The 12,646-nt window shown below is 25.7% G+C and overlaps 1 protein-coding gene across 7 annotated transcripts in view; it reads right to left on the bottom strand.

Annotated features, from left to right (window-relative positions):
- The window catches only part of LOC107447687 (teneurin-m), a 402,481-nt gene that overhangs the window by 15,729 nt on the left and 374,106 nt on the right, over positions 1-12,646 (bottom strand). For 4 of the 7 annotated variants that reach the window (XM_087165830.1, XM_087165832.1, XM_087165831.1 and 1 more), the window contains 11 exons: positions 11,420-11,524; positions 11,136-11,330; positions 9,789-9,998; positions 9,393-9,578; positions 9,021-9,167; positions 6,507-6,714; positions 5,074-5,100; positions 4,845-4,964; positions 2,990-3,266; positions 1,495-1,762; positions 371-511 (listed from right to left, as the gene is read on the bottom strand). In XM_087165830.1, coding sequence (XP_087021956.1) covers positions 371-511; positions 1,495-1,762; positions 2,990-3,266; positions 4,845-4,964; positions 5,074-5,100; positions 6,507-6,714; positions 9,021-9,167; positions 9,393-9,578; positions 9,789-9,998; positions 11,136-11,330; positions 11,420-11,524 — 1,884 coding nt within the window. The remainder of the gene's footprint in view (positions 1-370; positions 512-1,494; positions 1,763-2,989; positions 3,267-4,844; positions 4,965-5,073; positions 5,101-6,506; positions 6,715-9,020; positions 9,168-9,392; positions 9,579-9,788; positions 9,999-11,135; positions 11,331-11,419; positions 11,525-12,646) is intronic. The other 3 variants (XM_043040120.3, XM_071178686.2, XM_071178690.2) reach the window with 1 other exon arrangement.

Here is a 12,646-nt window from a genome sequence, read left to right as displayed (position 1 = left end):
TATTCTTATTATTCTAGACAATTTAGTTGGAAACAGAACTAAAATGAAAGATAAAAATTAAATAAAATTCCATTATAAGGGATGCTGCCAACTAATGAGTATAACTAACAATTACGATACAAATTCATTCTTTTAAAACATGGGAAGAAAAAAATGTTTAAAACAAAGTTTTTAAAATACATTCCACCCAAAGTATTTTTTTTAATATGAATTAACTGAAGGTGTATTTGTCATAATGTTTCTTAAAGTTTGTTTATAAGGCACAAAATATTTTGATCAATAAATCATCTTCACATTTAAAAGCTTCTTTAACAGTTAACATAATAAAATATTAATTTTCTTTAAACTATAAAAAAAATTTACAACTTACCTTCATGAAAATTATAACGGTGATGTATATCCAAATTCCAGCCTCCAATTTCTGAAATACTCATGTCATGTCCACTAACTTGAGTAGTCTGAACTTCCCATATGACATGAGGGCAAGAACCATATTCATAACCAACAAACACTATAATTAAATAGGATTAATAAATAAATTATTAATTTCAGTAATATTACTGGAAACATTAAAAAAAGTCACATTGGTTAGCATTTAGTATTTTCATTAGTGTTGAGATGAATTTTGCTAATAATGTATATTAATCTTAATATTAATGCCATTCTTTCTATTGACTTTTTTTAAAAAAAAATATTTCTTTAAAGCATAAAAAAGAAATAAAAGGATCTAAATAAAATAATAAATTTAAGAGAATAATTTTTTCTTTTTAAAATGTAATTGCGTAAATCATTTTCGTGGGTATTTCTCCTTATTTAATACTAACTATAAAACAGTATAAGTAGAGTTTAATACATGTAAAATTTAAAAATAAATAAATAAATAATGTGATCTCAATTTTTTTTTATTAGTTACTCATAGTTCATTACTAAGAATGTTTTGACGACTTATTAATTATAATTATTTCAAATTGAAAAGAATAGATTCTTCTAAAATAATATTTTATAATTAGTCTAATTTCAGAATGCATTTCTGATTTCTAACTTTCAATTCTTATTTTTGAGTTAAACACAATTTACCAAAATTTTTCTTTTGCTTTTGCAATCAAAATTGTTAAACAGTCAAATTTTTCATCAATTTTCCCAATGAATAGTTACTTAATCAATTCGCTTTGTTAAATAATCAAAAATAATTTTTGAGTTGTGAAATTCCGAATAATAATATTACATATTTGTTACCGAAAATGTGGACATTGACTCTCAGCCTAAGCATAGAGATTTTTAAAAAAAAGAAAGATGTAGCAAGATTTCAAGTATCCAAATTAAGATAGAATATACTTAGTTTTACATATGAATAAAGCACAAATAATGGCACAAAAATGGTTATACTATAGTTTCAGCACCATCAACAAGAATCTGTTGAGTCACAAATGTCCATTTTTGTGCTTTCTTTACTTTTATTCACATTTAAAGTAATTTAATAGTTAATTTTATTACCAGTAGCAGTTGCAGCACCATAAACTTTCTGCCGATATATATTTCTTCTATCCCAAGAATATGTGAATTTAATAGCTGGTGCAGCCTCAAAGGTCTTATCAAATAGAATTCCTTCAATTGAAATCCTAAGGTGAATGAAGCGTAAACTAGGAGGGATTTCATCAGGAGTTAGTCTAAGCTGAATGGTTGACAGATATCCTCCCATTCTGCTGCTGTGATACACTAAATGCAAGTTAGTTCCAGGTATTGCAAGGCTTTCTTGTACAACCTAAAAAGTAAATATTATTCATTGGGAGTAAATGCATTCAGTAACACAAAAAAAGATTTTCAATTGCTTTTTTCAAACATTTAACTAATAAATTTTAACAAATTGAGTATATCCAATCTAATGCTAAATACCATGACTCAAGATTTTTCTAGCCATAAACTAGACTGGAAGTATTTTAAACAGTTTAGTTTCATTCAATAGAGAATAAAAGTCTGTGTTCAAAAGCATTACTGTCTTCTTCAGAAGAGAAAACATTTCAAGTTTATTTTCTAAAAGAGAGTGTAATGCTCAATCGGTTAAAAATATAAAATTTTAAGTGCAGATGCACACTTTCATTGAATGTTTGAAAACTAAACATCACAAGAAATTAAATATTACTAGATAATAAATAATTTGTTCAAACAAGTATTCAAAAGAGACTTTCAGTTCTCAGATTTTCTTTCATTGCATGACTAGAAGATGTGTAGCAAATGATACGAACAATGATAAATAATTTATTTAAGACAATAAAGAGATTATGAAGTTAAATTTTAGAAATTTTTTAGACACAGATGTTTGTTTTAATTATATGTTTGAAAAACATATGCCATAAATTAAAAAATAAAATCTGTGGTGCCATTATAGAAATTTTAAATAGCAGAAATTTAAATTCATTGAGTACATGAAAATTTTTACAGTACAAGGAACTTAAGATTGTATAGGTGAATAAAAGACACACTTCACATCTAACAGGAGAAGATTAATAAATCCCACAAAATGCAAAAACACTCATCTCTCCCGATTTTGTTTAATGTACAATTCAGTAAGACTAAGGTATTAATAAATTTAATATAGTCTGTATGGATTGCTAGAATGCAAAAATAACTGTTAGATGGTAAAATTATACAAAGTAAAGTGATCACATTTTACACTTTATGTAAGTTTTAGTGTTTTGAGCAAAATCTACTTAGCACCAGGCCTCAAAGTAGCATTATACTCAATCTAATTTTAGATTGCCTATACATATACAGATATTGATTTTAACAAGTTTTTATCAATCAAAGCAACATTGTTTCTATTTGTAGAACATAAAAACATTGACAAATATTAGAAAGCTTTTCTCCAAAAGTTACATACTTTGCAAGTACGTAAAGATTTGCGTTAGAAAGAAACACAATACAATAACCAAGTATAAAATTAACTATTAGGACAATATGCAAAGAGTTTTAAAATTGTTGTAATATTTACTTGTGATTCAACCAGTATAGCACTTTTTTCAGCACATCCACCTTGGAAGCCATGTTTCCATGTAGCCAGAACAACTGGTTTCATAACATCATAGTCATGTTCCATACACAAGTTGGATCTGTAATCAGGTAATGTATCTTCTTTTATTTTCATTGTTATTTTATCAACAACTACTATTTCATTCCATGGAACCACAATAGTATGCTCATGAGGTTTAAATGGATCTCTTTGAAATTCAAGGTTAACTGCTCCACCACCATTAACCATCAAATCAAACCTTGAAGGAAAAAAGCAATTTAGAATCATACAGCACACAACATATAATATCAACAATGCAATAGTTGATATTATAATAATCTTTTCAACACAGAGTAACTTGTATTTACTTTAGATTTGTGTATTTATTTTTGGATTAAATATAATTTTTTAAATACAATAGAACTCTGACTATATGATGTCTCTTTCAAAGTGCATTGAAAGTGTGCTCTGACAAATGTCATCATTGTTAAAGATAGTGTCACTGAAAAAGGTTTTAATGATCTCTCCTAAAGGATTTCTTCAACATAAAGTCTATGGAAAAAATCTCAAGCCTACCAAAAGTAGTCACTACATAGAGGTGGTCTTTCCTAGAGGTATTACTGTACTTAGAGAGCCTAGTATACACATTGTTACCCTAGTATATGTTGTATTGTTATTCTTGCAAATACTATTGTTATGAAACAATTAGATTAGTGTTTGATTATAAAAAAAAAGCGGGTACTAGAGAGGTAAGCTAACATGCAAATGGAAATATAATTTTTTTCCTTCTCAGACTTTATTATAATGGTAGATATTTACTACATTCAAATTCGCTTTTGGTAAGAAGAACAGAAAGTATTTATTTCTTTGCATAAAAACAAAATATATTGAAATTTTCACAAACAAAAAGAAGAAATATTAAGTAAATACAACTTGAAATTGGTGCATTTTTAAATTTTTTTTTTGAATAGATAAAAAGAAAGAAATCGAATTTTATAAGTCTCTCAACTTTACCCTTTGTGCTATTATATTATTAAATATATAGTTTAAGAAAAATACAAATACACAACCAAATAAGTACATACAGAATATTTCATTAGAAATACACAGTGTCAATTTCGTGCTTTTCTTATTTATCTTTATCCAGACAAAGAGTTAGAAATAAAACAAAATCATATGCAGGATCATCTTTTAAGAATTGCAACTAAACAAAATTTCTTATTTATCTACCGATACCTTGACTAATGATGAGATAGGTGGTAATATTCTATGTTTAAATATTGAGGAGTGTTCTTGTTTATAGAAATGAAACAATAGTAATATATCGGTTTTGTGCCATTATTTGTGCTTTATTTATGTTTATCTTCTTCATACATTGCACGAAAGCATACCATATCTTTACTTGGATAGGTGGCAATCTATCACTATAGATATTTGTTTATTTATAAGCAATTTTTAAAAAATTTAAAATAAATAATGTTTTTAAATTCTCCAAAGGAAATGCAATTTTAACAAAGGTAAAAACTTAGCTTTATACAAAAGAAAACATTTTTGAAAAATTCTTTATTATATTCAAATTGAGTAAGTTTTCAACATTAAGCCAACTAATTTAAAAAATTCTTCCTTTCAGATTCAAAGTGTGAAAAGCAATCTATTTATTATTTATCTTCCAACTACCTCTCTTGATTTCAAAAACAAATGGATATATATATATATATATAAACAAGATATAGTGTACACTAGACCAGACCCCCAAAAAATAGATTTAAAAATAATCTACATTTCACTTAGCTAATTTAAAATAATAGACATGTAAAATAATAGACAAATAACTTACCAACCAGTGTCTCTTGTTATCGTGAAACCTAATTTATAATCAGATCTCACACTGACTCTTACTCCTTTTAAACCATTTCCCAGAATACTAACTACACATCCTCGAATTACTGCAGCTCGACTAAAATTATAAAAGCTCATGTAAATAATAAAGGTTATTTCAGAACATATTAACAAGTACAATATTTAACATACATATCTTATAATTTTTAGATATTTAGTATACATACCTGGCATTAAAATTATTCCAAAACATACTAAGCAGCATGGAGAAGGAAACAAAAATATTTATCAAAAATTTAAGGTGTTGAGAAATAAGCAGGTCTCAATACAAATTATTAGCATGAATGAAAGTTAATATTTTTCAGTGAAATAATAGTTAAATATTCATAGTATGGAGATAGTCAAGAGTTACGACTGTCTTACATAATAATAACATTAGCAAGTAAAAGAATTTTTATGTTTTGATAAAAATCTATTATATAATAGTAAGTTTTTAGACTATAAATTAAACATCTTAATTGCTAAGTATTATTATTGCTAAGTATTAGTATTGCTAAGTATTATAAATTATAAGTATATTAGAGAGAAATAACAAAAATAATAAAATAAAAGTAGTTAAATATAATTCAAGAAGTAATATTAAAAAACTAGCCTGTTAATTATCTTAAATTATAATTGTTTAAATGATATAAGAAATGAAATCATAATTTGGGTCTTTAGTTTCATGCTAAATACAAAATATCATAGAGAGAAAAAGAGTAAAAAAGCATCCCTAGATGGCAGCACTATTTAGTGGCTGTAGGCTGTATTTGTCTAAATACTAGTCTTATTTATTAATATACTTCTTTTCAAAAAAAAAAAAAAAAAAAAAAAAAAAAATCAAATTTAACCTAATAAATATTAAAAGATAAGAATTTATGAAAGAAAAATTTTTTTGGGGTGAAATACTTTTATATGAATTTCAGGATTATTCATTTTAAATAGAAAATTTTAACAAGCTGAAAAATTGAACGACTTTAAAATTTTCATATAAATAGTATTTGAAAACCTGTCAACTTTTGCACTCTTCAAAAAAAATTTTTCTCAGTAAAATAATCATTGAAATGATATTGTAGACAAAAACATAATTCACTTTTCATCATCAATTGAAAGGCAATAAAATAACTAACCTTTCTTCATTGTGATTTTTTAAACTATTTAAATGTAATAGTAGTTAAAATTAAAATAAATCAAATTTTTAAAAACAGAAATCAAGCATTAATGCAAAAATTTTGCTACCTAATGAAATATATATAAAAATCTACCACAAAATCTGGAACAGCTGGCAGGTATCTATTTGTATGTAATAATAATTATTCAAAGTAAAGCTTATTTTTTTAAAAAAGTAAAAGAAATAAAGAAAAGGAAAAAAAAATTACTTTAATTTATGAAAAGTTAATATTGGAGTTCAAAATACCTTGAATTTACAAAAATAACAAAAATTTAGAAAAATAAATAATCTTATAATAGCTTTATAAATATCAGCGAGATTCCCCTGTTTTTTGCCCATTGATGAAAAATAAGGATTGTATTTTTTGTCTCTTTTACTAATAAAATAATTTGTGTTTAATCAAAAAAATTGACTAAAATACTAAACTATCGCAAACAAAAAAAAACTTACGTCTCATTAAATGCAGCCTTGTTAGCATAACTTTGAACAGAGCCATCTTCAATAAGAAATTGCATTCGTTGAAAAAAAGAAGCTGTAACAGCTGGAGGTTGTTTACGAAGTAAAATATCCAAAGGTGATGGTGAAGAGAAACACAAAGGATTGTTTTCACAGACTTTAGATTTACAACACTCACTGTCTGCACAGTCAATTAAGCCATCTAAAATTAAATTATCGATAGGTTTAATTATTTCGCAAATGAAAAACACATACCAAGATATTTGAAATAGTAAAGAAGAAAAAAAAAGGACACTTGTGCAGTGTGAAATATGGTACTGTTAACGTTAAAAATTGGATACTACACAGAACTAGTTTACCAATTAAAACAAATTATTAACAGGAGAAAATTTTCATAATTTTCAAGAAATACAGCTTATATGATATAATACATCAATCGGTTAGAACAACTGGTCATTGTTAATAATGATAAAAAAAAGGGTGTACACTTTGCTCTAACCAAAATGATGCATCCCAATAAATGATTTTAATGACTTATGAATTATTATAAGTTCAGATATCAACAAAATTAAATTATCCATAGGTTTAATTATTTTGAAAATGAAAAACATATACCAAGATATTTGAAATAGTAAAGAAAAAAAAAAAAGACTTGGTGTAATGTGAAACATGGGGCTGTTAACGTTAAAAATTGGATAGTAAGCAGAACTAGTTTACCAATCAACAGGCATAGCAAATATGAAGTAATACATCAATCAGTAACTGGTCATTGAGTCATACAGTACTGGTGAAGAGACATACAGTAATTAAAATTTAAGACTGTATACTTTGCTTCATTCTCTAAAGTTTTTGTTTCAAAAATTTTACAAAATACGAAAGTCAAGGTAATGCCCACAAACAATATAACCAGATAGGAGAAACAGGGGTAGCAGCAAAGTTTTTTAAAATTTTAGGGTCATTTTAGGAACTTTTTTCAACAAATTTTAGGGGTAATATATGATTTTGCTAGGATAAAAATAGATCACACAGTAGTTTATTACATAACAGAAGATTATTCTTATTCATCCATACATATCATAAATAGCCATAAAATAGCAAGCCATAAAATAAAGCTCTGAAATTTATTAAGTCAAGAATGAAATCTCTAAAGTGTAAAAATGAAATTTCAACTTTACATATTACGTATCAAAAATTAAGTGCATAATTCAGGAACAGACAAAAGTGAGAATAAATCAAGAGAAAAAATAAATTAACACCAACTTGGAAAAATTAAATATACTTTATTAAATCTAAAACAATTCGTAAATTAAAATGCAACGCCAAATAAAAAATTAAGGAATATTTGAATAAAATTTTACGAACTTAAAATTATTAGAAGCAATATATATATTAAAAAAATTCACAATTTCATTTCTTTCCTATTCTTATCAGATTTTGTATACAGAAAATGATTTAATCATTTATAAAGTAAAAATATACCATATAAAAACAGTATCAACTTAAATATTAACAAAAATAATACTGTCTTAAATTGTATATACTTTAAACAATTTATATTCTCATATCTCTGATACTTATATGTACTATTAAAGTACACAGAAAAGTTTCCAAAATTTAATATCAGATAAAATTGAAGGAAATCATGACAAAAATATTGCTAACTAAAGTTACATATACTGTAAACAATTCCCTTTCTCATCCTCTGCGATGTTTATATAAACAATAAAAGTATTAAAAAAAATTGTTTGAAAAATCAGAACAAATAATCTGCATACCTTTAATTAAAATTATTACCATAAATTAAAATTCTATTTCGATTCTACAGTAATTATTAAAAAAAGGAACCTTCCTCTCTAAAATAGAATACTTTTTTATTTGATTTTTATTTAATTTCTACCTTTTTAATCAAAACTTTATTATTACCCTTTACCTTACCTTATTAAGAAAAACTATTGTGTGATATTATTAGATTTCAAATCAGTAATTTATATTAGAAGTTAGAGAAAAACAAATTAATTATGATCATTTTGCTAATATATTTTTGATAGGATTTGTGAGATTCTTTTACTGCCCTCAATAGTGTTGTGGTGATCTTCAACACTCCTCCATAATTTCAAATGGTATCTTTGATTAGTCTAAGAGACATAATAGTATTCTCATGGTGACTCACATTAAGCATTGCTTTATTTATAGAAAAGCATCTTTCAGGATCAGAATTCCCATGTGACCAAATTAAAAGTTTTAATTAATGTAGTTAAATTCTTATATTTTAGATTACTGCTTTTTTATTTATATTTAGCCTATAACTCTAATTTTTTAGGAACGCCAACAAACTTTTATCAGATTTTCAGGAATTTTAGGGTTTGCACATAGTTTTAGGAATTTTATAAATTTTAGGGGGAATGCTACCCCTGGAGAAATATATATTTGATAAATACTTAGGTATGGTAAATAAATTAAAATGAAAACAAAATATAATATGTTTTTAGAACTAGAACATGTGATTACCATTATCATTGTCCATCTTATCGTCACATATTTTTTCTAATGGAATATTGCAACTTCCTCCAGACCAATCATCATCACATTTACATTGCCAGTCTTCGTTAACTTTTGTACAGGTGCCATGCCTATTGCAATTTTGCGGACATCCCTCTGATAAAATAAGTTTTAAAATGAAATATAAGTCAAGAGCATTTTTCTACCATAGTACAAATAAAACAAAAGAGATCTAAAATGACTTTTGCAGTAAAATGTATAATATTTTCAACCTTTTTCATTATGAAGAACAAATTTTTGTTTATTTAAAATAAAATTCTTGAATGTTTAGAACTTTTAAGCCATAACAAAACTTCTAAGCCACATTTGCTTTACACTCACCTAAAGTACAAAAATAACCGTTCCATCCCTGGATGCAAATACATGTTCCATTAACACATTGTCCATTTTCAAGGCAGCGTGGATCACATTGCTTTTCATTGCACTTTGGTCCAGACCAGCCACTATCACAGATGCAAACATTTCCTTGGCAGTGACCATGGTAACCGCAATCCAAATCACATCGCTCTAGAAATCAACATAAAAAGTGTAATTTTACTCTTCACTTTTTAAATAACAGTCGATTCAATGAATAACATCATTCTGAACTTTATTTTAGATTCATAGAAAAAAATTGCTTCATTAGAGATGATGAAACAAAAGATTAGTAAATGAATAAGATTGTAATAAAAAGGATTAAAATATATAAATATAATGGAGATTGATGAAGAATCTCACCTTGGGAGCAATCAGGACCTGACCAACGATTATCACAAACACACCTCTGCAGCTCAACATCGAAATGGCCATGTTCAGAGCAATCAGGCAGACAACGTAATGAATCTGAATCCGGTTCCCCACAATCAGCACCCTTCCATCCCTTTCGACATATGCACATTCCATTGGCACAAGTTCCATGCTCAGAGCAAGCAGGGTCCAGGCAGTCAACTAAGTAAGAGTAAATAAAATGAACTATGATACCACAGCTGAAACATTATCAATCAAGAAGGTAAGAATAAATAAACAGAGCTATGATAACGTAATTGAAATACTATGATAATACAACTGAAAGACTAGGATGGCACACACACAAAACAAAAAGAGCTCTGTTTATAAACCTAATCAACTCTAAAAAATGGAAAAACTTTCATTTCATATTATGTCATAAAATCAAAGATATTTACACTACCTAAATAAAGTGAATTGAAAGTCATTACAACTTCTAAATGTTACCACTCGAAGTAAATAAAGAATTCTTTAATTTAAACACCACAGTGACAAATAAGAGTATTTGTTACAGGAGAATAAATACACGGTTCAAACTTTAGAAAAGCTTGAAACCAAGCATTTAAAATGCTAAAATTGTGAGGGAACATTAGCAACACCTTTTTTAAAATTATGTCTAGTTAACAACAAATAAATTGTAAATTATATATATATATATATATATATATATATATATATATATATATATATATATATATATATATACGTATAAAGAATCAATAAACAATTATCGAAGATTTTTAAATTATACAAAAACTTTTGTCTTATAGCATTATAATAGATGTATATGCTTTTATATAGAATTATGGAGAAACATACATTAAATTAATCTTTGCATCATATTAAATGTGAAATGCAAGTGTACTCAAGTTTATAAATGGTAACAAAAAAAGAGGGGAATAAACTATGATTTTTGAGAAGATAAAAATGAAAATTCAAATAGTAAAAAAAAATTTCAAAATTTATTAAAAAAAAATTCAATTTACACGTGGAATTGAAAGCATATTAATGTATATTGATTGTTTATTAGCATAATATAAAATAAGATAAATTTCATTGAAGCACATAAAGCATTAAGTCTCAATTTCTTTTCTGTTAAAACAAAGTAATAAATACAACATAATTTCTTTAAAATAATTTAAAAGCAAGATAATCTGAAATATTTAATGCTCATATAATCTATTATAGACAATTTAATTATAATTCACAATACTTGTTCGATTAAATCAAATTACATTATTTAATTTTATAAGAAAATAACTCATAAAAAATTGCGTAAATGAATAGAAACATGCAAACCTTCTTCACAGTGAAATCCTTTGTAACCAGGAAAACAATGGCAAATTCCATCAATACAATCTCCATGACCATTGCAATCTGAAATTTCACATTCATCTTCACGTAGTTGACATTCTTTACCCTTCCAACTCGGGCTACAGAGACATTCCCCATTTACGTAATGACCACGGCCACTACACAAAACAGGACATACTCCTAAAATAAATAAAGTAATCATTATTATTCTAACAAGTTTCAGTATCATAATTAGTTTCTTTAATTAAAAAGGTATAAACAGAACTTACTACTTGAACAGGATTCGCCAGCAAAATCGGGCTCACAAATACAGCTTCCCATGACACACGTACCATGTCCATGACAATCGTATGGACAAGGAAGACTAGTTTGATCTACAAATAAAAAGTTAAAAATTTAAATTAAAATTTTGCACTTTATAAAAACCAAAACATCAATATTGAATGACTTAATAGTAAGAAAGTTAAGGAATCTTAATATAAAAAAATATCTACACATTGAACCTCAGCATTTTGAACAATCAATAGGTGGAGTGTTTTGCTACATTGATTTTTTTTTAATGTAATAAAAGTAAACAATTTTTTTTAAATGTTTAAAGAATTAATATTAAGCTTGGTACACAAAAGAGTTATTACTGACTTTCATTTTTTGTACCGAATAATTAAATTAAGATTCATATTTTTATTTTATTCCTTCATATCACATCTGTTATATACTAGTAGAAAATTACTTGCAATATTTTAAATATATTAAAAATTTTATTATATAGAGACAGAAGTACATTTTATTATTGTCTCTAATAACTTTTATACAAAAACGAATTAAAGACATGTTTAATTAAAGCCTTTTCAGTTAGTGAAAATTAGAGTTAATTTTGAATTCAGATATTAAATGGCAATAAAATTACAATTGCCATAAAGAATAATATGAGTTAAGTGTTGGATTAAACTCTTATATGCTATTGAAAATTTCACATTTAACATCAAAAATAAAATTCGAAATTTAATAAAATTTGACTAATTTTCTTTATTGCCATTTGACCAATTTTTTTTAATTTTGATCACTAAATTAAATTTAAATATAGGTACCATTGTAAAATATATATGATTTTAACCATATACATGATTTTAATGTTTATGATTCTTGCAAAATGATATTGTTTTTAAGCACTAAAATCAATATCAGAAAACATTTAGATTCTATTGTAGAAATAGTCATCAGTTAAATATAAATATTAAATAATTTTTTTTCTTTAAATCTTCCATACCTAGTTTATTTTATGATCAAGAAACACAAGTACTTCCAGCACATCAAGGGGAAAAAAAGCATTCAAAAATATTGATCTATTATTTGTTTAATCCAATCAATATTTATAATTTCTTGCAATAAAAGAAGCATTTCACTTTCATTTTGAAATGCTTTTTTGTTGTTTAATGTAAACTAATAGAGAGAAAAGAAGATTTAATTTTAGTTATTTAAAATTAATTTTAAAACAA

Source organism: Parasteatoda tepidariorum, chromosome 6 (assembly GCF_982258835.1).
Source record: "Parasteatoda tepidariorum strain Cologne lab strain chromosome 6, Ptep-v5.0, whole genome shotgun sequence".
NCBI classification, from domain to species: domain Eukaryota; kingdom Metazoa; phylum Arthropoda; class Arachnida; order Araneae; family Theridiidae; genus Parasteatoda; species Parasteatoda tepidariorum.
The sequence above is the reverse complement of the archived record's forward strand: the minus strand, read 5'-3'. Positions and strand labels throughout refer to the sequence as shown.